A 16835-nucleotide genomic window follows, 5' to 3' on the forward strand; every position below is an offset into this window, starting at 1 on the left:
AGGTGAGCACAACTTCTTCAAGGAAGGCTTAAAAGACATCAAAGATGTGGTGTTGAGAAATAGGGCATTTTTTAAAGTTCTTTATGTATTCTAGATAGTAGACCCCGTCTGAGGAACATCTGGTAAAAATTTTTCCCACATTGTGGGCTGTCTCTTCACTCTGTTGGTGGTTTCTCTTGCTGTGCAGAAGCTTTTTATTAAGAGGTCATCCCATTTGTTGAGTCTTCTTGCTACTTCACATGCAACAGAGGTATTGTTCATGAAATCTTTTCCTATGTCAGTGTCTTCAAGAGTTCTATCTAACTTCTCTTCCAGCTGGTTTAGTGTTTCTGTTTTAATATTTAGCTCTTTAATCCATTTTGATTTTAGTTTAGTGCATGGTGAGAGATATAGGTCTAATTTTAATCTTTGTCAAATTGAAACCCGATTATTCCAGCACCATTTATTAAAGAGGCTGACCTCCCAAATTTAAAGACCCAATCCAAAAATGAGTGTCTGAAATGACACTCATTTCTCAGACAAAGAAGAAGAAATAGCAAATAAACATATAAAAAATGTTAAACATCACTGGTCATTTGAGAGATGAAAATGAAAACAATGATGAGATTCTACCTCACCCCAGAAATAATGGCTGCTATCAATAAATCAACCAGGAACAAATGCTGGCGGGGCTGTGGGGAAAAAGGAACACTGCTCCACTGCTGGTGGGAGTGCAGACTGGTGCCACCACTGTGGAAATCAGTATGGAGATACCTCAAAGAACTAGGACTGAAAGTCCCATTTGACCCAGCTATTCCCCTGCTGGACATCTTCCCCAAAGAATTAAAAGAATCATACCACAGTAATATATGTGCACCCCTGTGCATAATGGCACAATTTGTAGCAGCTAAAACTTGGAAACAGCTAAATTTCCCATTAACTGGAGACTAGATAAAGAAAATGTGTTTTTTAATATAAAATGGAGTACTACTCAGCCATAAAGAATGAGAAACTAGAGACATTTATAGCTAAATGGATGCACATTGAGGTCATACTATTAAGTGAAATAAAGAGGACACACGTGCAAACATGGAATAGTTTCTCTGATGTGAGAAACTGAAAGTGTAAAAAGGATCAAAATGTATAATAGATAATGGGAAATAGGAAGAAAAGGTACAAAGGGGAAGGGGAAATGGGATGGGTAAGGAAAAGAAGGAAGGAAAGGAATAAATAAGAGAAAATGAAAAAATAGAAACAAAGTCTTTTTAAATAGGGAGAGGTAGAGGGGTTGAACAGAGGCCAGGGAAATGGGGAAAAAATAAGAATCAAGATATATTATGTAAAGGTACAAACTCCCAATAATGAATGTCAACATATTGTATACCTAAAATGTACCAACAAAATTAATGAAAAAAAAAGGAGTAGGGCATTAAATAGATGGAGAATCTTCAGAGGTATGAATCTTGATATAAGTGAAACAAGATAGGTGGAGTTACATTAGCCTGTTCCACTGAAAAGTTTTACCAAATAATTGAATGGAGCAGAAGTTGTGCAGACTATCCAAGCAAAAATCACTGAACTGGCACAGGAATTGAGCTGCTCCCAGCACCCAAGAGGAGGCTTCCGGGTTGCCATACCACCTCCCTCAGTGCACAGGAGGTGAGCCTCTCCCAGCACCCAGGAGGAGGCTTCTGGGCTGCTGTACCACCCCCCTTAGCACCCAGGAGGTGACTGCTCCCAGTGCCCAGGAGGAGGCTTCTGGGCCACCATACCACCCCCTCCCCCAGCATAAAGGAGGTGAGCTGCCCCCAGGGCCCAGGAAGAGGCTTCCGGGCCACCTTTCCACCACTCCTAGCCCAGAGGAAGTGAGCCCTGTGGGCACCAACAACACCTCCCCGGCCCCATCAAAATGAGAAGATACGTAAACAAGTCTCAAAACCTGACTTCCAAATCACCTACAGCAACCCCAAAGGGAAACGAGATGGAACACTCTGATACTCAACCACCTGGACTCCCTGAACTGGCAACAAAAGAGGATCTGGAAAAAATGGAATCAGAAATAATTTCTCAGATAACAGCACATATTGTGCTCATAGTGCAAGACATGATTAATAAATCTACAGAGGACACAGATAAAAAAAGGGGAGCTGAGGAACATGAAGGAATCCCAACACAGGAAATAAATGGAATCCATAAAACAGATACAAACAGATTTCCAGGAGATTAAAATCTCCATTGAAAGTCTACCCAGCAGAATGAACCAATGTGAGGACAGAATTTCAGATATAGAAGATGAGATTGCATTTATTGACCAGGAAAAGAAAAAATGCTTTAAAATAGTGAGGGACCACGAGAAAACAATCCAGCAGCTGCTAGACGATGCAAAGAAGAATAATGTAAGACTGATCTGAGTCAATGAAGAAACAAGAGACAGTGGGGATGACATAAAAAAAACTGTTCACAGAAGCGATGGCAGAAAACTTTCCCAACAGCTGACAATATCTTGACATACAGATAAGTGAGGCATATAGGACTCCAACTAGCCATGATCAAAAAGCACCTACACATAGGCATATAATTGTCAAGATTCCAGAAATGCAACAGAAGAACAAAATTCTACAAGTAGTTAGAGGAAAGAAACAAATCACATACAAAAGAAGGCCCAGCAGAATCACAGCAGACTTCTCAATACAAACCCTCAAGACAAGAAGACCTTGTAGTGACATATTTCAAGCCCTAAAGGAAAACAGCCTCCATCCCAGATTGATTTACCCTGCAAAACTATCTTTCAAAATTTATGAAGAAATAAGATACTTTAATGACAAAGAGCACCTTAGGAACTTCATGAATACCAAACCAGCACTCCAAAAAAATTTTAGATAATATCCTAGGAAAAGACAATGAGGATCACAACCCCAGGAAGCACAACAAAATGAATCCATTGGGCACAACAAGAAATGAAACTCAAAGAGGGAGAATCCAACAAAAAGAAAATGTCATGACAATGATAAGTCAATACATATCAGTTATAACCATCAATGTTAATGGTCTCAATTCGCCAATCAAAAGAAATAGACTGGCAGAATGGGTCAAGAAGCAAGATCCAACAATATGCTGCATATAAGAAACACACTTAATATAAAAAGAAACTCATAGACTGAAAGTTAAAGGGTGGAAAACAATACTCCATGTGACAGGAACCCAAAAAAAAGCTAGAGTAGCTATCCTCTTCGTGGATCAAGTGGATTTCAAACCAAAATCTGAAACACTTCTGGTCCCAAGAATTTCAGATAAGGCATAGTCAGCTTTTATGTACAAATCTATTGTGAACATATGTTTTCATTCCTCTTAAGTAAAAACTTAAGAAGAGAACAGTTGGTTCTTAACAGTAATACAAGAAATTTCTGTATTGTTTTCCAAAATGGTTTTATCATTTTACATTCACATTAGCAGTATTTGAAAGTTCTAACTGGTTCACACCTAAGCTGACATTTGTTCTTTTAAAACTTTTAACTTCATCTCCCTAATGAGTGTATAATATGATCTTGTTATTGTACTGATTAGTATATTTCTTTTTCTTTTTTTTTTTTTGATACCAGTGATTGAACTCGGGTCCTTGAGCTTGCTCAGCAGGTGGCAAAACCACTGAGCTAAATCCCTGGCCCATGATTAGTATATTTCTGATTCTAGTGTTGCACACATTTCCTTCTGCTGTACTGGCTATTTATCATCTTTTTGTATCTACTTTTTAATTAGTTCGTCTATTAATGAGCTGTAAGTGTTCTTTATATATTCTGGTCATAGGTTATATGTATTATAAATACATTCTGTTTAAGGACTACTTTTCATTTTCTTAATGATGTCATTTAAAGTTCTAAATTTTGATGAAATCTCATTTTTTTTCTTTTATGCATCATGTTTTTTTGTATGCTAGGAAATTCTTGCCAACCCTAAATTCATGAACATTTTTCCCTTATAATTTCTTCTTAAAGTTTTATAGTTTCAGTCTTTCATATTTAGGTTCATAGATCCTTTCAAATTATTTTTATATATGGAAATAAAGGGTTGAGGTTAATTTTTTACATACAGATAACAGGTGTTCTAGTACCATTTGCTGAAAACACTATCTTTTCCTCTCTTCTTGAGTTGAGTTTATGTTCTATAAAATGCTGATGCTAAATAATCTTTCAAAACTCAGTGGACCATATATGTGTGGTTCTATTTGTAAATTCTCTGTTTTTTTCCAATGATCTATATGTCTTTCCTTATGCCAACACTGGCTTGATTACTGATTAAGAGGAAGTCTTAAAATTAGGTAATAAATGTCTTCCAACACTGTTTTTTTTTCCTTTTTCCTTTTCTAGGTCCTTTGTACTCCTACATAACTTTCAAATTTCAATATCCAATTCTTCATTTATAGCAAGTATACATAGACCTGAATTTTTATATTTACCTTGTGTTTTCTAATCCTGCTAAATTCAAATACAAGTTCTAGGGGCTCCTAGAGATTTCTTAGTATTTTCTCTGTAGATGATCATTTCATCTACATATAAAGATTTTGCTTCTGCCCTGCTAATCCTATGCTAATTGTTTCTTTTTATTGCCAGACTATTTTGGTTTGGGCCTATGTTTCAAAGTGTAATGGAAAGATGAAGAGTAGGCATATCTGCCCTTGTTCCCCACCTTAGGGAGAAAGCATTGTATCTTTTCCATTCATATAAGGCATTTTTTCTGAAAGTATGGAGCGCATGTCTTATCTGTTGGGAAGGTTCTGTTCTACTTCTGGTCTCCTGATAGCTTTTACCAAGAACAGCTGTAGAATTTAGTCCATTACTTTTTCTGCAACTAATGACAGGGTCATATGACTTTTTCCTTTCCTCTGTTAAAATGATGACTTATGGCGGTGGATCTTCCAATGCTGAACCAACACTGCCATCCCTATAATAAAACCACTTTCTACCTACTGCCAGAAGAAAAAAAAAAATCACTGAACTGAAACGTGCCTAGACTTCTTAATTTAACTTCTTGTATTAAGTATGTAAGACTATAAATTTTTACAAGTGCCACTTTAGCTTCACATGCACACAGAAACAACCACACATATACATACACAGAATTCTTATATTGTTCTATCATCTGAGTTCTAAATATTCTCTGATTTCCATTATGTTTTTTTTCTTTGATCTATAGGTTAAGCCTCTGTGTGTCATTTTTTTTCAGACTGTGGGTGTTTTCTATCTTCCTTTTTTTGTTTTTATTTCGCTTAATGCTACTGTGATAGAGAATGTTGACAGTACCACATCAGTACTTCAAAATGTGGAACACTTTTCACAAACAAGTGTTGAGACTTGCTTTACAGCCTAGAACTTAATAATATGTATAGGTGTTCTATATTGCTTCCAGACAATACATTCGGCATTTGTTAAGTTCATTGTTCCATATACTACACCTATTAAATAAAGCTAATTTATTGTATGGAGTCATTTTCTAGGGCTGCCATAACAAGTACCAGAGACTGAGTGGTTTAAACAACATATATTTATTCTCTCACAGTTCTGGATGCTAAAAGTCAGAGATCAAAGAAAGTAACAGAGCTGATTGTGTGGTCACCTTCTTCTGTCTTCACAGGCTGTTTTTTTAAAAATGCAAATAATCTTTGCTTTTAAGAATACTAGTTGTGTTGAACTAGGGTCCACCCCTAAAAACTTCATTTTAACTAATTTACCTCTTTAAAGACTGTTTAGTTATTCAAATGTGGTCATTTTCTGAGATAAAGGCAGTTAGAACAGACAAATTTAGGATAGGGACACAATTCAATCCACAACATGGCACTTTTCAAATTCCTCATATCCTTAAAAATGTTTTTGCTTGTTTCATTAGTCACTTACTGAAAGAATCATTTAAATTTTCCACTGTGATGATAGATTTTTCTATTGTATAAAATTCCATCAATTTTGCCTCATATATTTTGAGGTTATGTTATTAGTGTATCTGTGTTGAGAATTTTTATAGCTACTTAGTTAACCAAACATTTTAATATTATGAAGTTACACCCTAGCTCTAGCAATGCTTTGGTCTTTTATTTTGTTCTGTTAAAATGTGATTATATTAGCTTTCTTTTTGTGAGTGTTTACATCCTTTTATTTACATCGTTTTCTTTTTTATATCTCTTTGGTAAATAGCAAAATTTTAAAATAGAGCATTAAGTCATTTATATTTAATATAACATGATATATTTTTATTTTTTTCTAACTTCCTTTTTGTGAGAAACAGCATCAAATAGTCTTTAAAAGAACAGACTTTGAGAAATATTGCCCAGATAGGAATACCAGCTCTATTGCTTATTACCAGTGAAACCTCAGGCTAGTTAGACAACAGTCTGTGCTCCCCACCAGTTTCCTCATCTGTAAAATGGGTATAATAGAAACCATACATCATAGTGCTATTACAGCTATTGCATTAGTACGATGGCTAAGCTTAATTGTCAAATTGACTGGATTGAAAGACTCCTGGAGAGGTGACTAGATCATGGGGATGCTATACTCATCAGTGAATGAATCCAGTGATGTTCACAGCTGACTGTGCTATTAGGAAGTAGAGTCCAGCAGGAGGTTGTAAGACCGAGGGCCTTATCCAAACACTCCGAGGAGCTGACTATAGTGAAGCACACCCAGGGATCCCAGCGGTGCCTCCAGAATGCAAGGCCAAGGGCCTTACCAAATGCCTCAAGGAGCTGAAGTGGAGCACACCCAGGAATCCGAGCGGTGCCTTCAGAATGTAAGACCAAGAGCCTTACCAAACGCTCCAAGGAGCTGGCTACAGCGAAGACCACCGGGGAAGGAACACACCAGCCAAGTTGGGAAACAGACCTTTATTAGTCTGGCCAGACGGCACTCCGGAAGCAAAATAGCTCAGAGAGGCAACTGGCTCAGAGTCCGAGGTTGTTTTATAGGGGGTTAAGGGGGGTGTTAACATGTGGATTCACAGAAAAAAAAGAACAAAGGTTAGTGGCTCACTGTCACATGCTGATGGTCAGCAGACATCCTGGCTAATAGTTACGACCACCCTGTTTACAGATTGTCCTATAGATACTGGGCACCGGGACATTTGGAATTAGGGCAAACAGATGGCTGAGTAATCTCGCCCTGTTACTGATTGTCCATTGTCCCGAGGCAAACACACTCCAACCATCAAATTTACAACAGAACCTAGGGGAGTAATTAACTTTTGAATCACACAGTCCCACAAGGTGGGTCATTGTGGTCATGTCTTTGGAGAGTGTATCTGTCCTGGAGATCTTTTCTTGGGCTCTGATTCCTAGCCACCTAAAGTGATAGCTTTGCTCCACCAAGCCATTCCACCATGATGTTCTGCTTTGGAGCCAGGCCAACCGTGGACCAAACCCTCTGAAACCATGAGCTAATGTAAATCTCTCCTTTAAGTTGTGAGTGATGGGTATTTGTTCCTGGCAATGGGACCTCACCAATACAATGAATTAATGGACATAAAGTGGAGACAATAACTCTGGGTATGTGCTTTTTGTTAATATTTTATTATTGTAATTGTCACTTCAAATTGACACTTTTCTATGGTTCTCTTTTCTTGTTTTTGGATTGATAGAGTATATTTTTCTTATTCTATTTTTTTCCCTTCTGGGGTTTAGAAACTATTCTTTGTTTTATCCTTTGTTTTATTTTGTTTAGGATTACTTTAGAAATTTAAAAGCATACTTCAGTTATCAAAGTTACAAATTTAGGTTGATAAATATCCTCTTTCAACATATTAAAAATAAAATTACATGGTTTTTTGGCTTCCATATTTGCTATTGAGTAGATTGCTTTTAAAACCACTGTCTTTGTTAGTCTTTGTGGTCACCAAGGTGTTTTAAATATGGGGTTCTCTTTAATTTATCCTGGCTGGTTCTTGGACCTGTGGATTGGTTTCTTTTCAATTCTACAAAATTCTCAGCCATCAGTTCCTCAAATATTGCCTCTCTTCCTTTTTAAAGATTTCTTTCTTAATGTCATACTAGGTACAAGTTAGACGTTATCACTCTATTCATCTCTTTTATCCTCTTCATATGTTGTTTTTGGCTCTGTATTACATTTTGAATAATCTAGAAATGTATTCTCCTTCATTAGTAGTCTCTTCAGCTGTTAAAGTCATTCATTGAGGCTTTGTTTTTTATTTCAGATGTTTTAATCTCTAGAAGTTCTTTTTTATTATCTTCAATTATCTATTTGATAATTTAAAAACCACGTAATTCTTTTATATTTTGGCTCTGTTCAGCACAGTATTTAAAGCCTTTCAGTCTCTCTCTCTCTCTCTCTCTCTCTCTCTCATACACACACACACACACACACACACAAACACACATAACACACACACATCTATTTCTATTTTTACTGTGAATCTCTCTCATTTTGAACCAGGTGCATGTGAGGTCATTCACTTCTGCTAGGTCCCTAGAAGCACATCTTCCATGTATTACTTTAAGCTAAATTATCATCTTAGGATTTCTTAGAACACATGAACATTGAAAACTTTGCCAACTGCTGTGCTCATTGACTTGCCACTAAACATTTTTTTAGGACAGCTCCTTCAACTCAGCACCAAAATTCAAGACTAAAAAAATCTTGAAAATTTAAGAGTATAGTGGCTTAGAGAGAGTATAGCCATTTGAAATCACTAGCTTTATGTGAAGAGCTTCCTGTGAGACTCTCTACTTAAGTAAGCCCTGGGTTTTCTAAGATACAGCTTTCAGATGGATAGATAGATAGATAGATAGATAATCTTAATGAAAGGTGACTCCTGGAGTTTTACAGTGTCCAATCTGTATCACTGTATATGGTGGCCCTCTTTCCATCCCTATGTGTTGTGTTTTATGTTTAGATGTTCCCCCAAAGCCTCATGCACTCAAAAGCAGGGATTTGGAAGGTGACTGGATTATGGAGGCCTTCATTTTACCTGACTTGCTGTTAGGAGGTGGGGTCTGGTCAGGTACCTGTGAACATCAACTGCAAAGGTATCTCCCCCACCCCCTTCCTGGCTGTTATGATGTAAGCAGCTTTCCTCTACCCATGGTGGAGCAGCATTCCATGCCTTCCTTTCTTGGAGCCAGCCAACTATGGGCTAAAAGCATGAGCCAAAATAAACCTCTCCTCCTTTAAGTTGCAGGTGTCAGGTGTTGTGTCTCAGCCGTGAGGAAAGTGACTAAGACACCACAAGATGGTAAACATTAAAGTTCGACTTCACCCGGTTCAGTGAGTGCGCAAGGAGGGCACTGGTGAAAGCAGGGGTTAGAGCTTCAGTTCTGTAATTCTGTAACTGACAGAACTTGAATGAAAAATATACTCTCTCCCCCCACTTGAAGTCCTTTAGAGGGTAGGTATTTTAATATCTTAGGAACTGAATTGATTCATTATCATTTCAACAAAAATATCCATCACTTGCCCCAGTAAAGGAAATGTAAGTTGATAAAAAGAGGGTTTATTGTTTCTCTTTGTTTATTTTTAGATGTGGACCTTCCAGTTGTTCTTCAGCCTACAAATGCAAATGAGAAAACACTGCTAATCCAAGAAGGACCTCAAAGTTACTGCACAGATTCTTGATGTTAAGCCTGTTGAAGGTCCACAGTACTTCCTCTCTATTCAGTTATTTCTCCAGGTGGTCATGAGGAGGACAGGGACATGAAATGCTGGGAACTTTTTTAGAAGTTTGTATTTTGCTTTAGGTTAAGAGAAGATGATTGTTACATAATTTTCCCAGAATGTAGACTTTCTCTCTGAGTAAAACTTCCTAATGAAACACATTCAATTTTGCTGAATAAAGGCCTAAAGATTCATTTTATGATCTTGGCATGAGGTAAGACCATGGCATGGGGCAGTCTTTCTGAAACTACCCTTCATGTGAGCTAGGCTTTATATTCAGACTAAAGTAGTATTCCCAAACAAAAAACAATTTTTATCCATTTAACTAAATGGAATATTTATATATGCTGCAAATACAAGAAAAATATACAGAGAACTTGGAAAGATATTTTTGTATGTGGAGGTCTTTTTCTGTCAATATTCAGTATGTATCAGAAATATTTCAAAAGGCAGGAAGAGAAGATTATATTTAAAAGGACAGATCTATATTTTTAGAAGATTAAAAATTGGCATTTACTGAAAATCAACAAGTAAAACCATGAAAAAAGAGCTTTTGTGTCTACTTTTAATTGGCTTAAAAACAAAAACAACTTCAACCTGGCTAAATCTTATATATAATCCAGAAAATCGTTCTAAGCCTGTACCAGCCCCAAACAATGTATTGACCATTTTTTTTAACTAAAATAATTTTTGTATAACTGGCCAAGATTAACTACCCTAAAGAAAGAAAATATATGGGATAAAGGGTAAAATTCTAAATTCCATAATATAAATTTAAATTTAAAGGCATGTCATCCCATTTTTAGTGGAATTAATTGCACTGACCAGAAAATGCTCAGCTCTGTGCATTTTGAGCAATCTAAACTCAGAAGTCATGTCTGCATTTTCTTGTTTGATTCTTAAATTCATCTTGTGGTAGAAACCATGTGCTATTTCTAAAATGATACAGCAGCTAAACTGTTTGTTGTTTCTGAGTCTTTCTTAGTTCTTTATATAATATTGCATTTTTCAAGATCTTGTCATATTTTTATACAATTTTGCATGAAATGCTATTTCTTCTTTCTTTCTTATTCCTCCACCACCAATTATAGTCAATTGCTGCTAAACATATATTGTAAGTGACAATTAGTATTATAGTTCTGACAGTTCTGAAGTCATTAAAACTTTGTTCAAACTCTTGAATTACTGAAATTATTATTTTACATAACCAAATAGGAAGAGCCTTGGTTTAAAGTTGAGAAGCCCATTCTAATCTAAACCCTCACTAGCCCTGGCCCCAGTAAGTTGGTAATAAGAAAGCTAATCTCTCTATGACTCTGTTTTCATATCTGCACTGACGACTTTCTGAGCTTCTGTGAGACCAGATGAAATACCTGACATGAAAGAACTTGAAAGGTCAAGTGTTTATCAAACGTGAAATGATTTTACATGAACATGGATATGTTGACACAGACATATGTAATGTGCTTTCTTGTGCATATAAAAACTCTCTCACCCAATGAGACCCATGAAGATATTCAGTACTAATAGCCCTAATAACTAGCAAAATGCTTGGAACTCTGTACTAACAAACAAATGCTACTTTGCATTTGGAGGAAATAATAGGCTAAAGAGCCCAATCTGTGGATAATTTCAATCACTGTATTTCCTTCCTGTGCTCTCTCTAAGCAAAGGGCAGACTTATTTTGAATAACAACTGACAACTCACAACACTAACCTCTCTTCCTCCAGGCCTCTTTTTCTTTCTCACATGAATTTTTACTTCCATTCTCAGCTTGTCCAGGGAGCTGGTCCAACAGTGGTTTAGATGAGAACGGGATGAGTCAGAAACAGAATCAGATGATAGAATCAAATTCCAGGGCGTTCTAGCCAATGTTCTTCAGAGGGCCAGTTTCTGGTTACAACCAGGCAAGTACATAAACACCTATGAATGCGGGAATGAATGCTGCAGAATGCCCCTCAGCTAAAGGGAAAATAGAAGATAGTCTTCATCTGAGAAGATGCTTAAGCATCTTGTGGAGGTCATCAAGAGCTGCCATCAAGAAACACCTAAAGTCACTCTGAATCCACAAGCACTTTAGCTGAAAAAAGTCAACGAAAAATAAAATAAAAATAAAACTCAAGGAAAGAAGGGATATGCTGACCATGAGCCTTGGCCATTGTCAAGCGGAGTCAAATGAACAGCCCACTTCAGGGGCTCCTACTTAATCCTAGGTCCCATGCTACCAGAGTGGGAGACTTCATAAAAAGTTTCATAAGTTATCCATTTAGACCATAATAAAAAAGTATATTCAGTTATATTTACCAAAATATGTATCTTAATTTTTTTGCAAATTATATCTATTTCTTCTACATTTCAAATGGTATACAGACTAAAACATGTTTGAAATGGCCTACCTAGACTGGAAATGTACTTAACTGATAGTGTACTGCCTGATTCTATAACTTACAGAAAGGGGGGGGGGATTTAATTAAGGCTGTATAGTCTTTGTGATAAGCATGATAATGGTCCCCAGGATGTGCACATCTTGATTCCAGGCTCCTGTGAATATATCACCTTTTATAGCAAAGAGGACTAGCCGGGTGTGATTTATGGCCCTGGAGATGGGGATCCCAGTATAGCCACATGAATCCCTAAAGTAGTTTTCCTGAAAGGGTAGAGGCTAGAGCAAGAAAGGAGGGACTACAAATGAATGGTCAGAGAGATACAATTGAACCCTAGAGAGGTTCTTTGAAGATGGGAAGGAAGGGAGCCATTAGCCAAGAAATGCAAGCAGCCTACAGAAGCTAGAAAATGGCTTTTCTGATAGGGTCTCCAGGCCGAAACATAATATTGGCAACACCTAGATTTTGGCTCTCATCATACTTCTGACTTCCAGAACCATATGGTTTTTAACACTGGATGCAATTCACTTGCTTCTGCAATTTCCTACTTAGTCTTTATCCTATATTTCATTTTTCAATTCCTCATCCTGAGTCTATTTTTCATTTCTCCTTTGTCCCTTCTTTCCCCTGCTTCATCAGTACATCTCCTTCTATGTCCATTCTCTCACTTCCACCTTTCTTCTCTCTGACCCACATTTCTTTGTTTTAGTTTCCTAATCTCTTATCTCTATTGTGAACACTGTACCTACATGCTGGTCTCCAGATAAACGGAACTGCTGTGAATCTCCCCAGGCTGGTGAGGAAAGCCTCAGTAAGGGCTGAGGGAGGAAAAGCAAAGGGGATGAGAAAAATTAAGATCTGTTATGTACATGTACCAACTTCCCACAGAAATGCAAACATTATGTACTACACACACGTACTAATAAAATTAAAAATAAATGTTAAAAAATGAAATAATAATATTCTTTTTTTGAAATAATAATATTCTTAAAGGAATGTGTCTCCCACCCTCAACTACAAGCACAAATAGTCACAATGTTAATAGGCAAAGAGGGGCAAATGTATTGTTCTGACAATTTTTTTAATGTAACAACAAATCAAAATAATTTGCAATGACTACATTCATTATTTGAATGTACTGGCAAGGTAATTTATTGAGATAATCATTTGTTTTATCCTTATTCTTTAAGAGATTAAAAAGAATGAAGACTTATTTTTTTATTAGTACATATTCAAGGTTCAAAATGTTTACATTCCTTGTGTGAAGTTGTTAAATGTACATAACACATTTTAATTCCTTTTTCCATCCCTTTTCCTCTCTTCTCTCTCCCTCTCTCCATCTCTTGATCCCCTTCCCATTTGAGAAATATCTATCTCCTACTTCTTATTATCTGTCTCTTACTTTACTCTTTTTTTTTTTTGGTGCTGGGGATCAAACTCAGGACCTTACGCTTGCAAGGCAGACAGCAGCGCCACTGAGCTAAATCCCCGACCCTCTCTTACTCTACTCTTTATCTAAAATTTATGTTTCTCATATAAGAGAAACCATGTAATATTTAACCTTGTGTGTCATATTTATTTCACTTAACATTGTGGTCTCAAGATGCATCCATTTTCCTGCAAATGACTCAAGTTTATCTTTCTTTATGGCAGAATAGTATTCCACTGTATATAAATACCACATTTTCTTTATCTATTCTTGATGAACATATAGGGTGCTAACAAGATTAGCTATTATGAATTGTGCTGGTATAAACATGGGTGTGCATGTATCACTGTAATATGATACCTTTAACTATTTTGGGAAGATACCTAGAACAGAAATGTCTGGGTTAAATGTAAATTCTAGTTTTAGTTTTTTGAAGAGTCTCTATGCTGATTTCCATAGTGGTTATAAGACTCTCATTTTGAGTCTCAAGTGTACCAATAAAAGAATTTAAGGCAAAAGAAAAGTTCATTCTTTGGGATGCAACTGTATTTGGAGATAGGATCTTTAAAGAACTAATTAAGTTAAAATGATGTCATTAGTGTGGGTCCTACAATATGACTGGTGTCCTTATAAAAAGAAATTTGGATACTGACATGTAGAGTGGGAAGACCATGTTAAGGCACTGGGAGAAAAGGGCCATCTACAAGCCAAAGAGAGATACCTCAGAAGAAACCAACCCTGGGAACACCTCACCAAATTCTAGTTTCTAGAATTTGAGAAAATAAATTTCTGTTATTTGCCACCAATACAAAACAAAGGTATGCCTGGAAACAATCACCAAGGCTCCTTTTCTTTTTTTCTTTTTTCTTTTCTTTTCTTTTCTCTTCTTTTCTTTCCTTTTAAAAATCATTTGACCAACTTCTCCCAAGCTCCCCAGCCCTGATAACTACCATTCTAATTTTGCTCCTTTGAATTCAATGTTTTTAGATTTCACGTATAAGTGAGATCCATCCTGTGTTTTTTGCCCTGTGTTCCTAGTTTGTTTCACATAACACTGGTGTTCTCTGTTATCCAGGCTTGTCTTTGGGAGCTTTGGCTGTTAGAAGTGCTGTTAGAAAAGACCTGCTGAAATGTGAGGAGGAAAAATCCCATTCTGAGAATTCTCCAAATGAAGATGGTTTTGAGAGATTTAGGAGTTCCCATACTAGCCCAGACTTGTGTCCCCATAGCAGAGGACTCTTACTATGGGGTGGCTGTTGGATGCCTGGGTGACAAGATTAAGGTATGGCTCTAGAGCCCTAACAGATGAACTCGTCTCTCAAACAATCATGCAGGCTTAGATAGAGTCCTCAGGAGCAAAACAAGGTCTGAAACTCACCAGAAACCCAAGATATAAATCTCTGCAGACCTCACAACCCTAGGAAGAGAAGGAGCTCAAAGCCCAGCTGAGGTGAAACGTCTTGCTACCCCATTAAGTTGCAGCTCTGAGTCATAGCTAGATTAATTTAGAACACACAATGGTTTGGAGCATAAGGAAACTTCTTCCAGATCTTTGCTCAAATATCTCTTTTTTGTGGTGTTTTCCCAGACCCCCTTGTCTAGAATTGTGACCTCTCCCAGCCCTATATTTCCTATTCTCCTTCTCTACTTTTTCTCCTCAGCACCTTCCACTAACATACTTCTCAATCTTGACTGTTGTCTGTCTCCCACACCATGAAGGGAAGGATTTTTATTTACTTTTGTGCCTGACACATGGTAGATGGTCAAGGAATACTTGTCCAATGAATTAGTGTTTAACTTGTGTTATATATTAAAAATTCTACTTGCTAGAAATGTAAAAGTTGCTAAAGTCTCTCTCTTTCAGAGAGGCTTAGCATTCTATTTCTTGGCACATTACTGCTTTATATGAAATACTTTTAAAATGAAGAGTAGGATGGAAAAGAAATGCCCATTGTTACTCAACTCTCATTTGCCCGATTAAAGAGCTATCTTCTTTAGACATTTCAGCAGCCTAGACTCCCTCATCTATACTAAGGCAAATATCCATTTCCAGAATACTACCTTTCTCTATAAGCAGAGAAAAGCCTTTATGTGTATTCTCATCTCCAGCATCACTTTCCTCTAGCCTGCAGCCTTCCTGAGCACCTAAGAAACATTCATCCTTATTAAATTCTTGAGTTCTTAACTACAAATATAACTGTCTCTGTAAAACAAAGCTACTATCAATTTGAAGATGACTGAAATTAACCATGATTTCCAGAACTACATGTGGAGTCAAGTTTATAAGGGGTGATTGAAAGATACAGTGAGTGTCTAAATTAAGAGAAAACTTTATTTCAGTAAAAGGCACATTAAAAGAACAATGAGATAAATATGTTCAAACTGAAGGGTATATTCTGAGTATTTTGAGGGGGATTAGTGGCAACATGTCTTTTACCGTAATAAATTTTTTTCATATAAACATTCACCATATTTTATGATCATTCCTTATTGATCAAACATTTATGCCAATTTCTATCAAATATAAACATTACCATGTGTACTCATTCACTTAATTCACCAGATCAGGTACCATGCAACTTCTGGCTCTTCTCCAAAGCAAAAAATGACCATGAAACATAAACATCTTAAATTGATTCAGGTATCCATGCAACCAAGATAGCCTAGAGCCTCACAAAAGATTTCCAGAACTGCTTCAGAATGTGGCAAGAATGATGAAATAAGTGTGTTTGAAATGAGAGGGAATGTTTTGAAGATTGTTAATTGCAATGTATCTTTTACTATAATAAAATTTTTAAAATTTAAACACTCACTGTACTTTTTTGGACCACACCTCATATATCTGCATTTCCCACATTGCTGAAAACAAGGTAAGAAACTAACAAATACCCTGTTCGTTGGTAATTATCACAACATATGCCATTTCTGAGAAAACTTTTTCTCCAAAAGGAGACTTAAGTGTGCTCAGTGCCAAATGAATAGGAAAATACGATACAACTTTCTGGACTTACACTGTTCCAGGGCTGTCCTCAAGGAACAAAATTAAATTCTTAGAGTCAAATCAGCAGTTATAAGACAGCTGCTAGTACTTTCTGGTCACTACTGAGCTACCAACTGAGGTTTCTGATAGCTGGAAATCTGCTCATCCACTTCTCTAATGCCTGAAAGCCCATCAAAAACATCCTTACTTCCAGGGCCAAAAAAGAGGGTCTTATCTAATGAGGATTTTTTTCTTTCACTCAATCTGCTCTGATACCCAAATATCTCCACTTCTCTTTTCTTCTTCTTTTATTGGTACATGTTTGCAGTACATAATGAGCATACTCACTGTGAGTAGCTGGTACGTGGCACACCCTAATTCCCTTTACATCCTCTTCCCCTTTTCTTCACCC

The 16835-nt window shown here is 36.8% G+C and overlaps 1 protein-coding gene across 1 annotated transcript in view; it reads left to right on the top strand.

The window, feature by feature from the left end:
* Positions 1-13139, top strand: part of Dnajc5b (DnaJ heat shock protein family (Hsp40) member C5 beta) — a 338000-nt gene extending 324861 nt beyond the window's left edge. Inside the window, exon 7 of the mRNA XM_004842119.3 lies at positions 9496-13139. Coding sequence (XP_004842176.1) covers positions 9496-9590 — 95 coding nt within the window. The 3' untranslated portion in view covers positions 9591-13139. The remainder of the gene's footprint in view (positions 1-9495) is intronic.
* Positions 13140-16835: the final 3696 nt, after the last annotated feature.

This window comes from Heterocephalus glaber, unplaced genomic scaffold (assembly GCF_053883595.1).
Source record: "Heterocephalus glaber isolate CG9 unplaced genomic scaffold, H.glaber_assembly_v1.0 deba00001553, whole genome shotgun sequence".
Classification (NCBI taxonomy): Eukaryota; Metazoa; Chordata; class Mammalia; order Rodentia; family Bathyergidae; genus Heterocephalus; species Heterocephalus glaber.